This window comes from Crocodylus siamensis, chromosome 3 (genome assembly GCF_052110815.1).
Source record: "Crocodylus siamensis isolate JL-2025a chromosome 3, ASM5211081v1, whole genome shotgun sequence".
In the NCBI taxonomy this organism is placed as follows: Eukaryota; Metazoa; Chordata; order Crocodylia; family Crocodylidae; genus Crocodylus; species Crocodylus siamensis.
This window is the reverse complement of record NC_143397.1, coordinates 150170529-150191396: the sequence shown is the minus strand read 5'-3', so window position 1 is coordinate 150191396 and position 20868 is coordinate 150170529. Positions and strand designations below refer to the sequence as shown.

At 38.6% G+C, this 20868-nt stretch overlaps 1 protein-coding gene across 2 annotated transcripts in view; it reads left to right on the top strand.

The window, feature by feature from the left end:
- ATP9B (ATPase phospholipid transporting 9B) overlaps positions 1–20868 on the top strand; it is a 327984-nt gene that overhangs the window by 226878 nt on the left and 80238 nt on the right. For both annotated transcript variants that reach the window (XM_090039540.1, XM_090039541.1), the window contains exon 12: positions 10605–10765. In XM_090039540.1, coding sequence (XP_089895666.1) covers positions 10605–10765 — 161 coding nt within the window. The remainder of the gene's footprint in view (positions 1–10604; positions 10766–20868) is intronic.

Below are 20868 nucleotides of genomic sequence, written 5' to 3'. Positions count from 1 at the left end.
TAATATAGATCTTTTGAGGGGAGGTAACCCAGCTTATTTTAGAACCATGGAAAAGAAGTTATTAAAACAAGAGCATATCAAAACCTGATTTGTACTGCATTTTCTTACTGTAGAGGGAATGGAATTGTGGAAGTGTTTTAAAAGATCTGCTTGGTTAGTATACTTGAATACTTTAAGAGAATTTAAGGAAACCTGAACTATTTTTCTGCACCTTCTCACTTGCAGTTTACTTTGTTTTAAGCAGTTTAGTCTTTAAAAAATAAGCAGACAAGTCATTTGCACTGATTGGTAGTATGTTCATCACTGCTGCAGAGAATGGTGGAGGAAAGAGTAATCATAAAGCATACTTGTATAATTTTCCCAAATGGAAAAAGAGTGTAATCTTAGGCCATGAACAGGCAGTATCCTTATAATACTAAATACTAGAGGTGTGCAGAATGGGCCATATTCAGTTCAGATTTGACCCAAATCAGGGGGCAGTGATTTGATTCATTGATTCGGATCACTGTCCCGATTTGATTTGGCTGAATCTGGAGATTTGATGCTGATTCGGAGAATCAGCGATTTGGGCATAGACACAGCTTTAAATGTTTTTTCTACATTTTTCTAGGTACCAAGAATGGCTCTTGAATGCTACGATGATGGGTTGGATGGAGCATCCCACAGGAGCATGGGGGGGGCCCCACATGCTTGGTGGCAGACCTGGAAGTGGACCAGAAGTATATCCAGTCCATGGATATCCAGTCAACTTCCGGGTCCATGGCTGAGTGCGCAGGGGTCCTGGAAGTGCCCTCCCAGGCTCCCTGGCTTGGCGATCTAATCCACTTCGAGGTCCTCTGCCAAGCATGTGGGGGACCCCCTCGCACTTCCATGGGTCGCTCCAACTGCCCCAACATCTCAGCATTCACGAGCCACCTAGTACCTTGAGGTATGTAGAAAAAACATTTAAAGCTGTGTCTATGCCTGAATCATCAAATCCCTCTGAATTGATTCAAAGGGTTCTGATACGATTTAGAGAAGTGAAAGGGTCTCCTGATTTGATTCGGACTCAGAGATTCGGCTACCAAATAGGGCTGAATCTCCACCAGATCAAGTCAGTGACCAAAGCTTTGCAAACCCTACTAAACACACCCTTTTAGTGCTGCAAAAAGCAAGTGTACAGCTATTCAAACATTTTGTAGGATGAAAAACATGGTGAAACTACCACAGAAAATTATCTCTTTTCAGTAGGAAATTATCAACAAGAAGACATTTTCTAGAGTTACATGTACCACGTGCAGCTGTACAGGTGTTATTATAAGACATGGTTCAGTCTTCCAGATTCCTAGGCAGGTTTTCTATTGGTTCCACCCCCACCTCTCAGCTTCGGGGCATCTGTCAGTGACTGACAGCCAATTTTATTCCACCAAGGAGATATACCCAATCACGTTTCCACACCAGCTTGCTGCTCAGCCCTGTTTTTGTTCATGCACAAAATATAAACCTTTCCTAGTCCTCATGAAAATGGATTTCAAGCCTCTTCCAGTGTACTGCCCAATTTGAGTTCACTCTGAGCATTTTACTAATTATCTAAACTGAATCACACTGGCAACTTCACATGAATCTAGTCCTGCTCTATCATCAGGGAAACACAGCATGAACCCACCTCACAAAACTGTCATTGTGCAGTATCAATATCTATTCCTGTCCCATCAGCATCTCTGGGCTTAGTTGGAAGCCCAGTAAGGGCACTGAGGAAGGGTGATTGGGTTTGCATGCAGCTAACTCAGAGATCAGCTGAGCACAATTCAGAGCTGCTGTAATTGGCAACAGCAATGGCTGGGGTGAAGGGGACAGTCAACACTACTCTAGAAGCAGAGGCAGCAGTAGAGCTGTGCAGGGCATTTGCTCTACCAGGGCTTTACCATGTGCACATGTTGTTTGTATGGCACCATGCAGTAGATCAAGGCCTGCAGCCAGGTGTGTTGCCAAAGGGGCTGCCAGACCAAGGGGTTGTGGCATGCCTGTCACAAGTCCTTCTTGAAGCCTCTGCAAGATCAGCAGCACACTCCTCCTACTGCCAGCGTCTTCTGAGTTGATGAGGCAGAGTGACCACACTTCCTAGATAGCTAGGGGAACCTTCCATGCTGCCTCTTTCCCAGTGGACTTTCACACACCCAACTGGCTGGTGATGGGCTGAAGACTGTTGAGACGTATGCTTCCAGATGGTGTTGGCAATGTGCTTCTCTTCTCACTTGAGGGCGGGGTCCAACTCAGTGAATATTTCAGTGTAGGTGGCCAGGCAAATCCTGCAGGTCCCTGCCACTGCTCATTGTGAACCTATAGAGACAAGGGCTGTTGCAAAGCACACTGGTATCAGTAGACACCAACCTCCTGACTGGACAATTGAGCATTTGAACAGCTTTATGCACATCATGACACATTGTCATGTCACTGCAAATTTCCCTGAAATTTTTAGCACTTCAAATCAGTATCTGTCCATACCCTTAATAAGAAAGGTGCCTGCATACTGGAAATGCAAGCTTCCCCAAGGGCCAGCCTTACAAAGTGACCAGAATGGAAGCTGCTTTCCTACAAATAAGAGTACAACTGTGATAGCTAAGCTTATTTCCTATGCACTTGAACGTGGGCAGAATGGGAGTTTTTGTACTGTGAATCTCCATAGCTTCACAACAGCAGGGCTCTAAGTCGTACACCACTGGTACTCAACCTTTTTGCCCCATAGGCCAGATGAACAGTGCCTGACTCATCTGCAAACCAGACCTGGCAGGTGGGCCAGATCCAATTACATGGAGGGTTGGAGCAGCCCAGCCTCAGTCCAGTTGTGCAGAGCAAGGGAGCATGGCCCATCCCCTATCTGACCCTGCTGGCTAAGGAGGCATGGCCTGGCCTCCATCTGGCCATGTGGGTGGCAAATAGCCTGCCCTGGCTATGATCTGGTAGTGTGGGAGAGGGGGCATGGCCCAACCAACCTGGCTGTGTGGAGCTTGGGAATTTGGTGGGGGGAAGCAAGGGGGTGGCTGTATTAATTGCCACTGCTCACCCACTGCCAAATTTCCCAACCCATGAGGACTCTTATGGGACAGATTTGGCCCACAGGCTTCAGGTTGATCACCACTGTAATAAATGCACAATAGTAAAAGTCTCTTCTACTCTTCCTATACACCTTACAAGCCCTCTGCATGGAGAACATTGCATAAAATTTTCAAAATTAACCCAATTTAAACTACTTTATTTTTAACTGAATTTCCACAAATATAAAAAAAAATCGCTGAAGAAAACTCTAAAGGCAAAAAAAGTAGTATTGATATGTGCAAATATCTTTGTTTATTTTAATAAATTTACTATTGGTCCACAAAATAGGGGGACACAATCTTTGAAACATAAGTTTGTACTAATTTAATTTATGGTTTCTAATTACAGGAGTTGTCCTGCCAAAGAGGATTATGAATAAGCCCCAAGAGGGAATTTCAGCCACCTTCCCATTTTGTGTGAGGTGGGGAAGGAGATGACATTTTAAAAAAACTGTATGACTTGAATGCTCATCCGAAGTATCTATTTCATTTCAAACACAGTATATATATGCTGAACCTTGTGGGAGGGTTGTCATCAGGCGTCTGAAGTGTATCCCCCAATATATGTAATCCTGTTTTGGTGGTGAAGGATAAGCACTCAGCTCCAGTGAATGTGCTTTAATGTATTTAGTGTGCAGTTACTGTGTGTTCATTGATCTAACTGTTAAGAGAGCAAGTAAATTAGAATTTGTGTGATGAACCTCGAAAATTTTTAGATAATTAAATAATGTAAAAACCAATCTCAAAAATAAATTATTGGCATCAATTAAAATGTCTGTATAATTGCAAAATTACCAAAGGCAAGGGGAGGATGTGATAACTGAAAACCTGGACCAAAATCTTTTCAAATGTTGCTTCTGAAATTAGGTATCTTAAATCTGTATTTTGCAATCCAAAAAGTGTCCAGATTTTCAGAGGCTCTGAGTAGTACCAATTTTCATTTTGCTTTCATGATAGCTGCGGATGCTCAGATTGTCTGACCATTTTTATTTAAGTGCCTAACTTTTAGCACATAAGTTTGAAAAGTGGAGTTTATTCAGTGTTCTGTCCTGTGATTTGATTCTCTGAATGCTGTTAGATTTTGGAGTTTCTGATGTCACTAGATAGCACAGGTTATTGAAGTAATTATTGTAAATTGATGTAGCTCCTGTGAAAATGACTGATAATTGATAGCATCTAATAGAGGACGGCATGATATTAACAAACCAAACCTTCTCTGTAGACAAGCTAGTTTTAGAAGCCATTAACCTTTTCAGTAATATGCCTAGTATATGTTTTTTATCAGGTGTTACTTTGTGTAATAGCTACGTTAAGTCAAAGTAGTTAAAAAATGTAGAGTATCAGTGAACTGCACATGTGTACTGAAACTTTGTGCTATTAGTTTAGGTCTGTACATAGGAATCTATTTCATGACAAGTTGAAAATAACTTCTTAAAGAAGGAAGTATAAATATGGAAATAGAATATGCATTAGATTTATATTACAAATTGCATTAACCCACAGTTATTCTGACTAAATATAAACCAAGTGTTTAAAAAAGAATACATAATGAGAGAAAAATGGTGCCATCTGCATAGCAGTATTTGCTGTGTGTTACTCTAAGAGTATAAGTGACCCAGTTAAAAATGGCATTGTTTACTTTACTATATTACCAAATGAGGGCTTTCTTGGGGAAAAGATATATAGCACCAATCTTGAGTACCCTCTGCTGACCAAACTATGATATGGCATCCCTTTAGGAAATTGCTGCTTATCTTTAAAACCTTGAGGCAGGCATAATATGGCAAGATACTGAAATAGGTTAAGGAAGCATGTAACTAATCATGCAAGTAAACTTATTAACCAGCAGAATCCATACTGTAAAAGTGATACTGCAGATTCAGGATTACTGGGGTAAAGAGGATATATGGGGGAGGGGAAAAGGGTGGAGTTTTGTTTTTTTTAAGCTGTTTGGTATACTAGAAATTACTGTGAATGAAAATAAAAATAAAATTCACTATTTGTTTTAAGCTAAACACAAGTCACATTGCTTCTAGATAAATTCACTTTGTTTTGTTTTCACCTTTAAAAACTACAGTTTTACTGTGCATACAGGTAAAAATAATGTATGCTCTGATAAAGAATATCATCTTTGAAAGCCAAATCTTTTTTTAAAAAAATCACTTAATCTTTTTAAACATAAGCACCTTACTTTGGGCACCTTGACTCTGAAATCTAGGTAGATAAATAAATTTTGGGTTTTAGAGGTAACGGACACCCACAACTCCTGTTACCTTCGTGAGAGGTAGTGAACATCAACACTTTTGCAAATCAGGCCACTCTCAAATAGATGTATGGGTGCTTAACTTTATGCGCCTCAGGTCAAAAATATTTGACATGGGACTGTGCCAGCAATAGAGAGTAAACATAAGGTTTATTTACCAAAGGTGGAGAGGGGAGGTAATGCATATATTTATATTTTACATTCTGGTGTGCTATTATACATATTACAAAAAGGAAATATGTTATTAAAGAGGTAAGTTTAATTCAGATGTAAATACCATACTGGTTACAAATGACTCATTAACATAATAGAAATAACCAGAAAATGACAGCATTTACTCAGAACCCTAATTCTTAATGTACTGAAACTTCTTTGCAGAAGATATATAGAGAGGAGTACCATTAATTTCTGTACTTAGAGCCATAGAAAGTTAATTGTGTGAAATATTTTTGTAAAAACTAGTTATGTTCTTTAGACACAGGCTTTCAAATTATGCATGTAAAAATGTATGCTTATTGTTTTGTTGTAAGGGAAATGCATTTTAAGTAAAAATAAAAATCTAATACGTATTTACATATAAGCACTATGACAGCTCAAACATGTGAAGGCTTTTTAGCTTGGTATTCACCTCCAAATCAATATAGTATAGGTATTTAATTCAGATTTCAAGACATATGATTTGCTATTCAAAGCAATAAAAGAATTCAGCATGTCTCTGTTGGCACTTGGAAATTATATTGTACATTTTTGCAGAGAATCAATGTTAAATGCAATGAAAGATCAAAATTGGTATTTTCTAGATTTTATTTTAATTCTAAAGGGTAAATATACTTAGCTTGCAAAATGCCTAAATAATCCTGAAAGTATAAGGATTGTAATAGCTTTTTAACACTTCAGGAAATGTTTTTTATAGTTAGTCATTACTTCCCTTAGGACTGAATGATTGTGCAATGTGAAAATTTGATGAAGTGCAGAAAACTTTTTTTCTGTAGATGTTTTGTTTTTAAGTATTGTAATGCTCTTTTGTGTATGTTAGTGGTTGCTTTATTGAAAAGTCAAGAAACATCTTGGTACAGAGCATGATAGAGTTTGCATTAATTTGCATATTGCCCTGTACTAAGTTTGCACGTAGGACGAGTTAAGAGAAAATTCGTAAATTTCAAATCTCCTATGTTTGAATAGGTTTGAGTCCTAACAATATATTTGGAATTTGTTTAATCTGTTATCCAAAGTGGGCACTTGTTTAATAAATAATTGCACTATGTGATAGTTGGCAGGTTAAATTATAGGAGTTTTTTTAATGATTAAAATATCAAAAGGACAGACTTAGAGACTTTGAAACTTTCATATTTAGATTTAGTATAAAATAAAATAGAAAATGTGATTGCAGCATTATGGTTTTTTAGGGGGTTTTTTTAGAGAATCTTTAAAACAAAATTAAAAATTATTTTATTCAAAAGATTACTGGTGTAATAAACCAGAGAGCTTTATATTTGTGCTGCTGATATGTTTAGTAGTCCATATGCAGCTAACATTTTTGTGAAAGAATTGCCATATATCAGCCATTTTTCTAAGTGACAAAATTTGTTTAGTTTAGCCCAGCTTTTAAAAAAGAAGCTAAGAAATGCAAAATATGTTTATACAAAACTATGCATAAGCAAGAGCACAATTTAGAGTCTGAAATTACTAAATTGTATTTATCTACATTTTATGGTATTTCTGCTACTTTAAAATAGAGCTATAATGACTTTAAGAGTGTAAAGAAAAGTAATCACATTATTTCTTAAATGATACTTAAAGTTCAGTTCAGAGTGTGTTTTAGTATTCAAGGCATTTTCAACTATTGCAATGTAAATGAAGGGCAAAATCTGTCTCTGATATACATGCCATGAAACGCCATTGCAGTCAATATGGTGTTAGGCAGTGCAGAACCTGAATGATTACTGCAATATAATTACTTTTAAAAAGTCTTACTTAAGAAAACACATCAAAATCAGGATACATTATAAAAAAAAGTTACAGGTGAGAAACTGCACAAGCTCCTCTTCCATTGTTAGATCCATTGCAGTTTTAGACTAAATTGTAACTGAGTTGACTTAAGGAGTATGTTGAGACATATTTGTACCAGTGGCAATCTTCATGAAATGTCACATTTTACATTAAAACATTAGGAGGGTTTTTCCAGTAGCTGTAGTAATCTATTTGGTTTGTAACATTGGGAAAGCTATTATATTAGTAGCAGAATAACTGCAAAGCACGATGTCCTCACAGAAGTAAAGCATAGATGGCTGTTCATCATAATAATTTTATTATTTTGATGTTTTTCATTATTTGTTAATGGGTAAAGTTTTTGTCATTTTTTACCTTTTTGTTAATTAAAATAAGTTGATTTCATTAACGTGAATAGTGTGACTTCCACCTTGTTACTTTCTGATGTACAGTACAGTGCTACATGGTGAATATTGGAGCCCTTTACTCATTCATTGATTCAAACATAGTAAATAAATAAATAATATAAAAACTAGACTGATGGATTTTTTTTGTTTAAGCAGGAGAATGCCATACTTACCCTTTATTGTTGGTATAAACCATTATTTTACTGAGAACCATTAGCTATTTAAAACTTGGTACATAAATTAAAGAGGAGCTAAATGGATTTGTGATTGTTGCCATTAGTAGCATTTTAGATTATACAGGCAATTATTGTGTTCATTATCCTAGAGCAGCCCCTTTGCAAAACTATTGTGGTTGTCGTAGACATTATGTACAAATTTTCCCTTGGAGATTAAAATTTCCAGTGGCGTATTTAATTTTCTTATCACAGTTGTTTCAGATAGAACAAATATTATGACAAGTAGAAGAAAATTTGTTTTACAAATATTGGAAATAGCAATAAATATTGAAAATTACTTTGTATACTTAATTTATCTATTTGTTATGTAGTCATAATTACTTATTCTCATTATGAATATTTTAGGGTAGAACAGGTTATTGTGACTAGGAAATGATTCATTTTTTAAAAGATCACACACTACAATTTTTTTTATAAAAGTGCAGGATCTGATGTGTACACTGAAATAGGAACTTGCCTATTTCACCAACACTGAAGCCTACTTAATGGAAAATTGGTTAGATGTCAGTATGAAATGTTTAGCTACCTAGATAAAATGGTTTGTGATTCATGCTTTGATTGCAGAAAATACTATACGTGTAAAAGTATAGTATAAAGCTACATACCTTGTTTTTTTAAGTATACCTAATTCCAGAAAAGAGTTTTGGAGGTACGTGTACCCTACCAAAAAAGGAGGATGTCACAGTAGACTTCACTTAGTATAGAAAACAGAAATGCTGAGACTACTGACAGTAATATGATGTGAAGACTAGACAGGGGTAAAGTTATCTTGCAGGACGACAAATCACTTTCCCAAAAGAAGACATTTGCCATGTACTTGGAAAAAATCTTTTACCAGAGATTTTCCCCCCTCTCTTTTTAAAAAAAATTGTTCCAACAGCTTTTTGTTGGATTCTAAACTCTTATATTCACATCTGTCGTCATCAATTAGCAAGGTATTACTGCTTTGTATTAGCTACATATCAATGTGCAGTGGCCTACATTTAATGTTTCCAGCCTAAAAGTGGCATTTTTTTTCAAAAGAAACTTTGTATTCATTTCTGTTAGTTTTTGTCTCTGCCTTTACAGTCTTTCACTGCTATGATTCAGGAAAAAAGTGTGAGGTAGTGGTTATGCATATTGCAAGACAGTGATTCTTTATTTTATTACAAAAAAAGACCAACTCTAGAAGGCCAGATTAAATCATTCCTTTCACTTTTTAATGGGATTTGGATGAATAGAGTAAAATATGCACTTTGCATTCATTGATAGCATCTTTAGGTTGAGGTAATTGAGTCTTTTTTCCCTGACTGAATGAATAATGACTTCATCTGATCCTCAGCGAGGCCTGAAACTTAGACTGCCTTTGTCAACGCAAAAAGATCTGGGCTTTGAAACATGCTCTACTTCCCTGGCTTAATTTTTCTTCATTTTAATCCAAAAACCTATTTTTCTCAATAATTCAAGCATAAACTATGTAGTAGTTGAAGCAGCGGAAATTGCAAGATATTTGTCCTCGTTGTGCTGCTTTTTAAATGCAGCTGATAAATCAGCCGCTGTGGTCTTCAGCTGCCTAATTCTCAAGGGAAGGGACAGCCTGTGCACAAGCAAGAATGCTGGAATTTTTCAGAACTACTTAAATATAGTTCCTTTACAGATTGTTTGTTATCTAGGGAAGTGTTATGTTTTACTGGTTTTGCTGGCAAGGTCTACAGATAAAAGAGCCTCTGTAAAGGAGCCTAGGGAAGCCTTGCTGACATGATTTTCCCACATATTTTCATGACTATAAGATCATCCGTAAAAGTGGGTCTCAAATACTTATAATACAATATACATTATTGGAAAAGTGGAAGTCTTAGTTGTACTATATTCAAAATACCTCTTATTTAGAAGCATGCTAACTGCCCAATGAACACATTTTTATGATAGCACTCATAAGAGTTCCTTGAATGTGTTTTTATTTTACTTGTGGAAAACCTGGTTTCTATTCTTCTGTCTTAAACTAAAAATAAATATTACATTTGAAATGGATTTTTTCTATTTATGTCATTATTTATTAAAAGTTGTTTTGGTTTTTTTTAATACTGCAGATTTCCAAATGGTATTTCTTTAAAATAGCACGGAATGGTAACAAATTAAGATACAACTGAATATATTATTGGATTTGATTTTCAAGTGTAACAAGTTTTGTGATATAATGCCAACAAATGAACAGTTCACCATGCTACAAGAATAACACAAAGATTCAGCAATTTTTCTCAGAGGGGGAAAAAAAAAAAAAAAAATATATATATATATATATATATATATATATATATATATATATATATACACACACACACGTAATAGGAGGAAATTGGGGATAGCCCCAAGAAGGATATATTCTCTGTAATAAAGGTCACCAAAAGACATTTGTGGTACAATTCATAGCATGAGCGTTGGAAATGTAATTGGCCTTTAAATAAACAATTTCTATCACATAAAGTGTAATCGGAGTTGTTTATTAGAATGTGTTGTTAGAATTGAGCTGAGCATACAAAAAATGAAAATTCTAATAATTATTATTGGCCTTTTATTTCCTATTTTTTGTATTGCGTAAGTGTGAGTATATGAACAATTTATGGCTAACCTGGATTTACTGAATTGTTTTCCTTAGGTTGGTTTGCTGGACCTTGAACTGAATCAACTGACCAAAGCCCTGTTTTTGGCTCTCGTTGCACTGTCAATTGTTATGGTAACCTTGCAAGGATTTGTGGGTCCATGGTACCGCAACCTTTTTCGGTTCCTCCTCCTGTTTTCCTACATTATCCCCATCAGGTATGTATAAGAACAAAAAGAAAACACAGATGTCTAATTTCACTGAATGCGGCTTTCTTGAAATTTATACTTGGTTCTCATTGTGAAGGAAATTGATCTTATCAGGAAGCTGAAGAAGAAGGTGCCAACAAATCTGCTGATTCTTGAAGGATCACTCTACAGAAAACAATACTGTTGTATTTTTTGTATAATGTTCATCTGCTGGAGTAATCAGGATATCTAATCCTTTTACTAACATACATTTATTAATAAGGATACAATCTGAGTATATTTGAGAAAACAATTTTAGAAAACGTGTATTTAAACAAACTATTTGATATATATTGGCATTTGTAACTTCTAATGCCTTTTTAATTATTTAAAATGTTCTTGTCTCACTGGCTAAAATACTGTATAAAAAGATTTTTTCCACTACTCTAATATATTTAATTTAAGCTTAATGACTGTATAATATTATGGTTCTTTTGCAACTAGAGGGCATTTTAACAGGTGTTAGATACTGTGACCAAGTAGAAACTTGCCCTGAATTAATTAGTTCATTAAACATGAGTACAGTATATTCAAATTGCAGATAAACTAGAACACTATGGTCTCCTACAGAAATGTAAGTTGTAACAAGAAGCCTTACACAGGTAAGAATATCTTCTACTTTTATAGAGCTTGCTTTTGCAAAAATGAGGAAACTCCCTCTACAGGTCAAGACAAAGATAGCTGCTAACTTTTAGATTGTAGTCATGTCCAAAACACAGAAATAAGTTCCTAAAGTTGTGGGCTCTCCTTACTAAAAACTAGGTAAATCTTCATTTCGTCCATTTAAAATTTTCAAGGGGAAAAATGTGCATTTTACAAGTGTTACTTGTTTGATACTCAATAAATATATCAGCTGAAGAAATCTCAGACTTTTTTAAAGTACTTAAATAGCTTTGTAAGATGTCTGGAGTATAAAATGGAAAAGAATACAATAAGTAAGGGATATTGTATTTTCAGACTTTTGGAGGCTAGTGCAACTGTAACTAATAGAAAATTGGTCTTTTTTTAAAACAGAATGCATGTATTATTGATGATGTTTTTTAATAAGTCAATGAGAAATATTTAAGAGTGTATATCCGTATGTATGCACCTGCTTACCATTAGATAATCTCTTGGGGAAAAACTTTAAACCCAGGATCCTTATGCCCGTTGGAGAAGGTCAGCACTGCTCTTGTTAGATTTATATGATACCTAAGGATGGAACTGAATTTTTAGGAATGGGACCTATATTTTTTTTGGTTTTTGTCTGTAGAGCTATAGGGCTGATCTTTCTCAAAGGTAGCATTAGAGATGCACAGAAAGATGTGGCTTTAAGCCAAACTATATATTACTTCATCAATGAGCAGGGATATACCACATTTGCTCCATGAAATTTGACATTACCCATGAAATTCAGGCAATGTTTTTGAAATCCATGGGGAAAAATTTATGGAACAGAAAATACTGGCTCCTCAGAGGGACCCAGCAGGTCCTCAGTGCACTGCAACAGCCCAGCGAGGGGAGGGTGCTGCCTGCTCAAAGGGCTGTGGACAATATGATTCAGGAAAAGTGTGAGGTAGTGGTTATGCATATTGCAAGACAGTGATTCTTTATTTTATTACAAAAAAAGACCAACTCTAGAAGACCAGATGACCCCTCTCCACTGATTGGCTGCAAGAGCTGCCTGTCCTGTGGCTCTGCCCTTCTCCATTTATCAGCAGTGAGGGGTAGGGCTGCGTGGCAAAGAGCAGGGCCACATGACAGGCATCCTGTACCAGTCAGCAGTAAGGGGATGAGCCACTGGGATCTCTTCTGCAGTTGGGCATGATGGGGCCACCACACTCCACCTGTAAAATGGCTGTCCAGGCCCATGTTCTCCCCCACAAACTCTGGAGGCACCCCCAACAAATTAGGTAGTTACCTATCAAGGAGTATATCAAATTGATTTATGCTCTGTTGCAAACAGATTTTGTGTTATGGATTTATTGGCACCTTTTAAACTGTTGCTTGTGTCAGAACTCCCTGTCGTTCCTTGTATGGTGTTGCTCTTTGACATGTATTAATTTTCTGTTACTTAATATTACAGAGTTAGCAAGTCTATCTGTAGAGGTAAAAAATGTTTATTTTTCGTAAGTGGTGGGGTGGGTTTATGTTACTGTGACATTCTCCAACCCCAGATGTGGCCAGAAGTGCCTTTAAGACACTCCTGGGATGTTCTCACATCTTCAGGGGTGCCCTTCTGCCCCAAACCTCTCTCTGACATCTGCTGTGACCATTGAGAGCAGATTGAGGTGCTCCAAAGGTCAGTTCCCTGACCAAAGACACCTCACCTTTACCTGCTTCTCCTGGGCCTTGCCAACTCTTAGAGGAGATTTAGCCAGCTAGAAGAATTGCACCTTTGTCCAGTCATGTGCTCAGAAAAGATGGACTCTCCTGCTAGAGAAGAGGCCTGCATGTATGGTTAAATACTCTGAAATTGCACTTACCCTGACAATAAGTAAGTTATAAAAGATAACAAAAAGATTTATTGTAAAAAAACCAAGAAAAAACATAAGAAATCAGTTACCATACAATGGGATATAGACAGAGATATAAGAACAAACAAGCAAGAGGAAATGACAGAACAATAAATTGTTCTTACCCTAAATCTTAAATTCAAGAATGTAGTTTCTACTCAGCCCGCTAGCTGAGGGGCTCCAGTGTTTCTCTAAGCCCTGGGAAAAAAACTAAAGATCCCAACTTGCTCTCATGGCAGAGCTTAAGTAGGGTTTCTTATCTGGCCATTTACATATATCACCTGTTAGATTCATGGGGAGCCACACTGTGTAACTTACTGCCCCTACCCCATGCATGTTTACAACACAAAATGTCTGTCCAGTTCTAATTATGCAAGAGAGGATATTTGCGTCCTTTCAGACTCAAAGATTACTAATCTAGTATCCTAAAGATAGTGTGTCTCACTTAATTTCCCCTCTGTGTCTTTCCAGGTGGTGTTCTTAGGGGTCTCTTCCTTTTGAAATGTTAATTCATCATGGTCTGGAAGGTCCTGTTGAGTAAACAAGCTCTCAGCTGTTACTTCCCTTCAGCCATTTAGGCTTGGAGTCTCTCCCAATATACAATCCTGGCCCTACTATAAAAAATACATTTCACATTCATATAAACATAAGGACGATAGAGCTAAATACAGCTTGGCACTACCTATGTGTAGAGACTATGTATGCTACATCAGTAAAACAAACTCAAGAAAATGTACCTGATATCCCACGAACTCTCTAAAACATTTTAGGTTCCTTACAGTTGCCCTCATCTGTCTTTGAACAGGGCAAATTAAGAGTTTAGAGGGGACTATTTGCCAGGGTTCACTAAATTCTTTAATGAGAACCATGGTTTTAAATCTAAGTTTATTAAAATAAATAGAGGGTAGATATAACTTGTTACTGGATGCAGCTGAATTAGGATGGAACACATACCTAACTCCTGATTGATACAACTTTATAGCAGTTCCATCCCTGCCAATAAAAAGATATTAAAACCAAGGGAGAGTCTCCTTATTCCAGAGTAAGGGGTCCCATCTATTTTAGTAATATTATGCAGTGTTTTGCATAATTTCATGACCTGAAGAGGAACATTCTTCTAATTCTTCCACTCGCATCTCTAGTCCTGCAAGACCACCTATATTAACTGCTCCTTGAGCAACAAAATAGCAGGACTTATTGCACTATTTTCTGTGTATTGGTTTTGCCCATGTTTTGAATGAAATGTTTTAATTAGTTTTAACTACTTTCTGCTTGTATAATAGCAATTAGTTTTATCAAACATTGGAGGTTAATATCAAAAGAAGTGATATTAGAAAAGATATACTGGATCCAAAATGTGACATTTTGGTATCTAAAAGGAGAGTGAATAGGTATCTAGCAGAAAATATACTTTCTTCAAGAGCCAGTCTATTTCTAGACTGACTTCTGTTTAAATTGAGTCAGCCTTGTACAAGGTCACTACCCACTCTATCAACGAAATAAACAACTTGGATCATACTGTTGTTCAAATGTCACTACACTTCTCTACCTCCCATCAGGATGTTAGGCATAGAGGGTAAAAATTTGACCTATTCTCAAGATTGTACGTGAACTGTAAACCATCTGGGATAGGAATTGCCAGAATAATGATAATGAAACACCAGGAGTTGTCTCCTCTCACTGTTGGATGCTTCTAAAACAGTTATGAGGGGGAAAATAATTGAGCTCTTCTCCACAGGTAAAGGAAATCAGTTGCGGGGAAAAAATCAGCTGTTTCAGGCAGAGTCTATCCATACTAGAAACTGCATTAGTTTCATGGAGACTTGAGCCAAACTTTAAATTTGGGGAGCAGGAGAGAGATTGGGAAAAGTGTTTCATCATCCCAAACACTAAAGATGTTGCCCTAACTAGAGTAGGAAACAGGTCGTTCACAAACTGATTGAATGTTGAATGAGTTTTCCCAAGCCCTGTATTGACCCCTAAATTGATTTAATGAGCTGACATTAAAAATGCTATTTATTTCTCTGGAGTCATTATGAACATTGAAGCACATGTGCTAAATAGAGACTTTAGTTGATATGCATTTTCTATCACTTTCTGTAAAATAGTGTCTGCACCTGTGCTGTTGTCCTTACGTGAAGCCATTATTACACAAGTACATGGGAAAAAATCCATCCTATGAATGTGCCTCCACCATGGCTGTATTGTTGTTGAGATCATAGTTGAAGTTCCAGTCTCACGTGCCATATAATGGGCCAGTGATGTTCATTTGGATATTTTAATAATTAGGACCCTTCCATTTGATAATCTGTTTATCATGCTGCTGCAAGGCAGTTGGCAAGAACAGTGATTTTCTTTACCAATAGTGGTCCATGTATCATCTAAATGAGGGAAGATGCCAAAGTAAGGTTTTAGTTCCGTCTTTTATGACAAGCTCTCTTTATGCTTATAAACAGACTAGATACTGTCCACTAGGTTTCTGAAATTATGATTAAGTTCATAGAAAGTTTTGTGACAAGAATTTTTAATGTACTTGGATGCCTCAAATTTCACTGATCCTTGTGAAATCTGAGTTTGGACCTCAGCATGGCACTAATAGCCTTTTATTCTCCCTTGATCCAAGGCTCTTGATGTCTTCAATCCCAAGGTGATTTTTGACTTGCGTGTACTCTCTAAGTGGGAGGAGATAAATCTGTGCTTGACAGACTGACCATCTTTTGCTGTTGGCTTTAGGCTGTTGGTTTTAGTTTAGTCTTACAAACAGTGCTTTTGTAGCATTCCATACGGTTTCATCATGTCTGTTTCCTGTCAGGTAATCGTGAAATAGTGATGATTGGAAAGACTGGACACACAACTTGCTGGGGTTATTTGACCCCAGCAGTCTTTCCTGCCCAGAGCAGGGAGGCTGGACCCAATGATCTCATTAGGTCCCTTCCAGCCTTAAACTTCTGAGAGTCTGTGAATCATGCAGCAGTGTCTAGGAATATACTTTTCATCTCCATTTGGTCAGAAGATTGTTTCCTTTGAGTGTAGACCGTATTTCATAATTCATGCTTTGCGTTATTTTCAGATTTAGACTAGTATGTAGGACTTTGCCTTAAAACCTGAAAACAAGAATTTGGTGCAGTGTAAAGCAATTTGCATATACTTTGGTGCTTGGTGATCCATGTTTCCAGGTAGAATTTGCAATGTTGGTTTTGACCTGTAGAATCCTACATGCCATGGGGCCTCCTGGAAAAGGCTCACTCTCTGACTCTCTCACACTGTGGCACAGAAAACTCAAAAGGCTCCAAAAACTCCTCATGGTCTTCTGGAATAGGCATCTCTAACTCCAGTGGACTATCCTGTACCTGCCCACCAGCAAGATGGGTCAAGGAAAGATGGGGAACTCAAGGGCTCTGGTTGCCCTAACATATCCAACAGTCCACCCTTCAAAGCAGGAAACAATCCACTCTTGATGTCTAGCAGGAAAACCACCAGTCATCTGCTGCTTCCTTAGAGAATGCATTCAGGGAAGGTTACTCCCTTGAAAAAGTTATTAGGTTTCTTGATGAAGAAGGGGATTCTAGAAAGTTGAGCCAAGCACCTGAATGGTTCCCTAAGTATAAACTTTTCCAAGCTTCAGCTCAAAGTACAAAAAAGCAGCTGTGAGTTATGGAAGCAACAAAATAGCATGCTTTTAGACCTAAAAAAGTTAACACAGCACTTTGATGGGATAATCAAAAAGAAAATGAAGATGACAGCTCGAAAGAGGAGCTTGTTAGTAGAGAACAAACCCCTTGACTGCCAAGATCAACTTTCTGGGCTACTTTCTGACTCATAGCTTTCTTTCCTCTCTTTCTTTGCTGTCAACATCTCAAACCTCTTGCAGTGCTGACCTTTACCCTTGGTTCACTCAACATACATGGATGCAGGAACCCCAGAAAGCAGCTTTCTTTGTGTTCCTGAACCAGAAATGGTTAGACATCACTTTCTTACAAGAGATACATGCAAATGGAACCAATGCAGCAGACTGGCACGCTGCCTGAAGGAGAAGAATCTTCCTAAGCCATGGCACAATTTCCACTATGAGTATTGCCATCCTCTTCTCACCAAAACCAAGAATGGTTACAGTGGTCACCCAGAAAATCATTCCTGCTCACCTATTAAATGCCTGAGCCACTTTGGAGCACATCATCCTAATTAATAACTATGCACCCAACAAGGGCAGGGCAAGGAAGGGATGCACTTTTTCAGAATGCTGGATGACCTTTTACAGACTATAGCCAATGACAATGGCCTCCTGAATTGGGGGGGGGAGAAAGAGGGGGCATGATTCACCCTTGTTTGACAGCTACAGAACTGTACAGGCAGCAAGGCTATTAAACATGTGGCTGAATCTCCATCGTAGCATAAAGCAGTACACGTGGGTGAAGGCAACCACTGATATGTTCTTCCTGCCTTGCCTGAATCAGCTGTATATTACTGAGCACCACCTGACTCTGCTGTGCTGCAGCCATTCCATGCCATCAGGACTCTCAGATCATAGTCTGGCCTGGTGTCAGCTGGGTTTTCCTGACTGAGCAGTCTACTAGTATCTCAGTGGTTAGCCTCTTGTAGGATGCCCAGTTTTGACACTTCTTCACATACCTGTGGCAGACCTGGACAGCCTCAGGAAGTAACTTTCCCTTCCTGGAAACAGTAGTGGGAAAGTACAAATCAAGATTTTTTGTGAACAGTACACACATCAGGCAACCCAAGACCACCACCATAATATGCAAAAACTAAAGGAAAACATTGTAGAATTTGAGACTGCCCTGAGGGATGCTGGTAATGACCGTGGACTGCATGAGAGTCAAACTTCAGAAGAAGCACTTATGTGAATTGGTAAAGGGCTGAGCCCACATCCAAGAACTTAGAGACTGATAGCCCACCTTGATTGTTTTCCAGCCAAGAGAAAAAGTATGCAGAACAAAATCACCTGACACATTACAACCCTGTCGGATTAGGTGCTCACAGACCCTGCCAAGATCTAAGAGCATGCCTTTAGCTCCTACACAGAGTTGTTTGCAGCTGAGACTGCCTTCCCAGAGGCTATTCAACCGCTGCACATCAGCTCTGCACATCTGAGGCCGATAAGCTGAAACAGGAGCTATCCCTGGCAGAACCGACTGCTGCTGTTGAAGACCTCACCACAGGGAAGGTACCAACTCTTGATGGATTACCCATCAGATTCTGCAAGACCTTTTGGCCTCTCCTGGGCTCAGACCTCATGCATATCTTCCAGTAGAGCCTTGAAGATAGGATCTTTCCAGTCGGTTACTGGCAAGCAGTCCTCATGCTGCTGTCCAAGAAGGGGGATCCCAGTAACATTAAGAACTGGCAACTAGTGTCACTCCTGTGTACCAGTTACAAAATACTGACCAAAGCCCTGGCTCAACTGGCTCAAAATGGTCCTGGCTTCTGTTGTAGGCCCTGAAAAGAGTTGCTATGCATCTGGCAGAGCCATCCAAGACAGCCTATTTCAGCTACATGATCTGCTAGCAGCCATAGAACTCTCTGATCACATTGGCCTTGTCTCCCTGAATCAAGAAAAAGCCTTTGAAAAGGTCAACCAATTGGAACTCTAGAAGCATTTGATTTTGGGCCTGTCTTCACCTTAACCAGCTGACTCCTGTACCAGAACATGTCTAGCCTCCTGAAGGTGAACAGAGAGCTATGTGCCCCATTCCCAGCATGCAGGGGAATCCCACAGGGCTGACCTCTCTTAGGAATGCTCTGTGCCCTAACTATTGAGTCACTGCTCCACATGCTGTCACAGCACCTGATGGGCCTGGCCTTCCAACAGGCTGCAGCTCCAAACCACTGCCCCTCCCCCCCAGGTAAGGTGACAGCTTTTGCCAGTCATGCATGACTTTTTGTGATCAGTGAGGATAATGTCCAATCCCTGATGGAGTGTCAACAAGCCTATAAGTGTACCTCTACAGCTCGTATCATTGGGCCAAGAGGGACACATTTCTTTTGGGCACCTGTGCTGATGCTCAGCCCCCAGATTTGCCAGGGGGCCTGTCCTGGTTCTGTGATGGCTACAAAGCACTGGGCATTGTCCTAAACCCTGGTCCATAACTTAGCCTTGCAGCAAGGGACACCGAGTCTTGCCTCTTCTACATCTTTCCATCTAAAGCCCAGGTAACTGAGAAAGAGAAGAATTTAATATTTATAAAGCATCTCAGTCTTCCAAGTCTGACATATCGGGACTTTTCATGCCCAGAAGTAAATGCAAAATCTGCTAAATGCACATTTTAAATGTGTTCCACTGAAAAATAGAACTTCTGGATAATAGAAAGTTCCCACTCAGTGACAATCACCCCTTAAATCCCTCTTCTGTTCACGTCCTGGATAGTATCCAATATATACTTCAGGCAAGTGTCTGAACAGAAGCACAGCATCCTGCAGGGGGCATTCTCTCAGAGCTTTGTAGCCCACAGGAGCCTCCCTAGTCATTTGCTGCTGCTGTTGTGTCCCATTACCAGCCTGCAACTCTGCTGGGTTGCAGATAGGCAGGCTATAGTTCTTTGGGGTCAGTGCCAGGATTGGGCCTGGGGGGAGCCATCCACAGTAAGACTTGGGGGGTGGGGTTGGGAGGCCAGCATGCTGTGGTTTGGGGTGCAGTTGGGGGTACCACGGTGTGGGTACCTCTGCGGTGCAGGCAAAGTGGTGTCAAACCATCAAGAAGCTGCAGATTATCTGCAAGCTTTTTACTAACCTAACTTTTTTACTATGGTTCGTCTTAAACTCCTAAATTTGAACCCGGCCCTTCTCTGTCCATCAATGCATGCCTCTCTAGCCTCTTTCTGATGAGAGATCTCCAGTCAAGCTTCTGATCACTTAGGTTTTTCTTTTCTTTTTTTCTTTAGCAGATGGCTGAATTTTTTTACAGGCTTGACACACAGGTGTTTTTTAGCTTGTTTTTTAAGGACTGTCTGTAACAAGCCTAAAAAATCCTCCCCCTGACCTTTGGTCTTCACTTCAGCTGGGCCATTAAGTTGCATTCAGTAGACCACTACTATGGGAAATGAGTAGGCAAGATGCTCCAAAGCGCATGATTAATATAATTTATTGCACAGATATGTACTGTTGGCAACCCTGCTCCCCTTCTAGGTTTCTGTTTTCTTATAATTTAGAAGGGGAAAAAACTAAACTTTTGTAACATGGTGATGTAACAAAAAATGACAGCTGTTTGAAGCTGTTCCAAAATCTGTGATACTAGTAGTAGTATTACTATGGGAACTAAATTAATGAGCAGACTATATAAAAGGAGTTCAGAGGTGCATGACAATTGTTTGTGGAGCATTTAGCACATTTTTTATTGTAGCATAACACAAATTACAGCACCACACACTTTAACTGTAAACTTACCAACTTCACGTTTTTTAAACTATTGAAGAGTTGGTCTAATAAAAGAGTTGGTCTAATAAAAGATATTGGATTTACCCAAAGAACCTTGTCCACTTATGTCGTTAGACCAGTGCAACTACAACCTACACCCCTTAAATTATTGAAGTAATTCAGAGAGAGCACAATACTGAAACAATACTG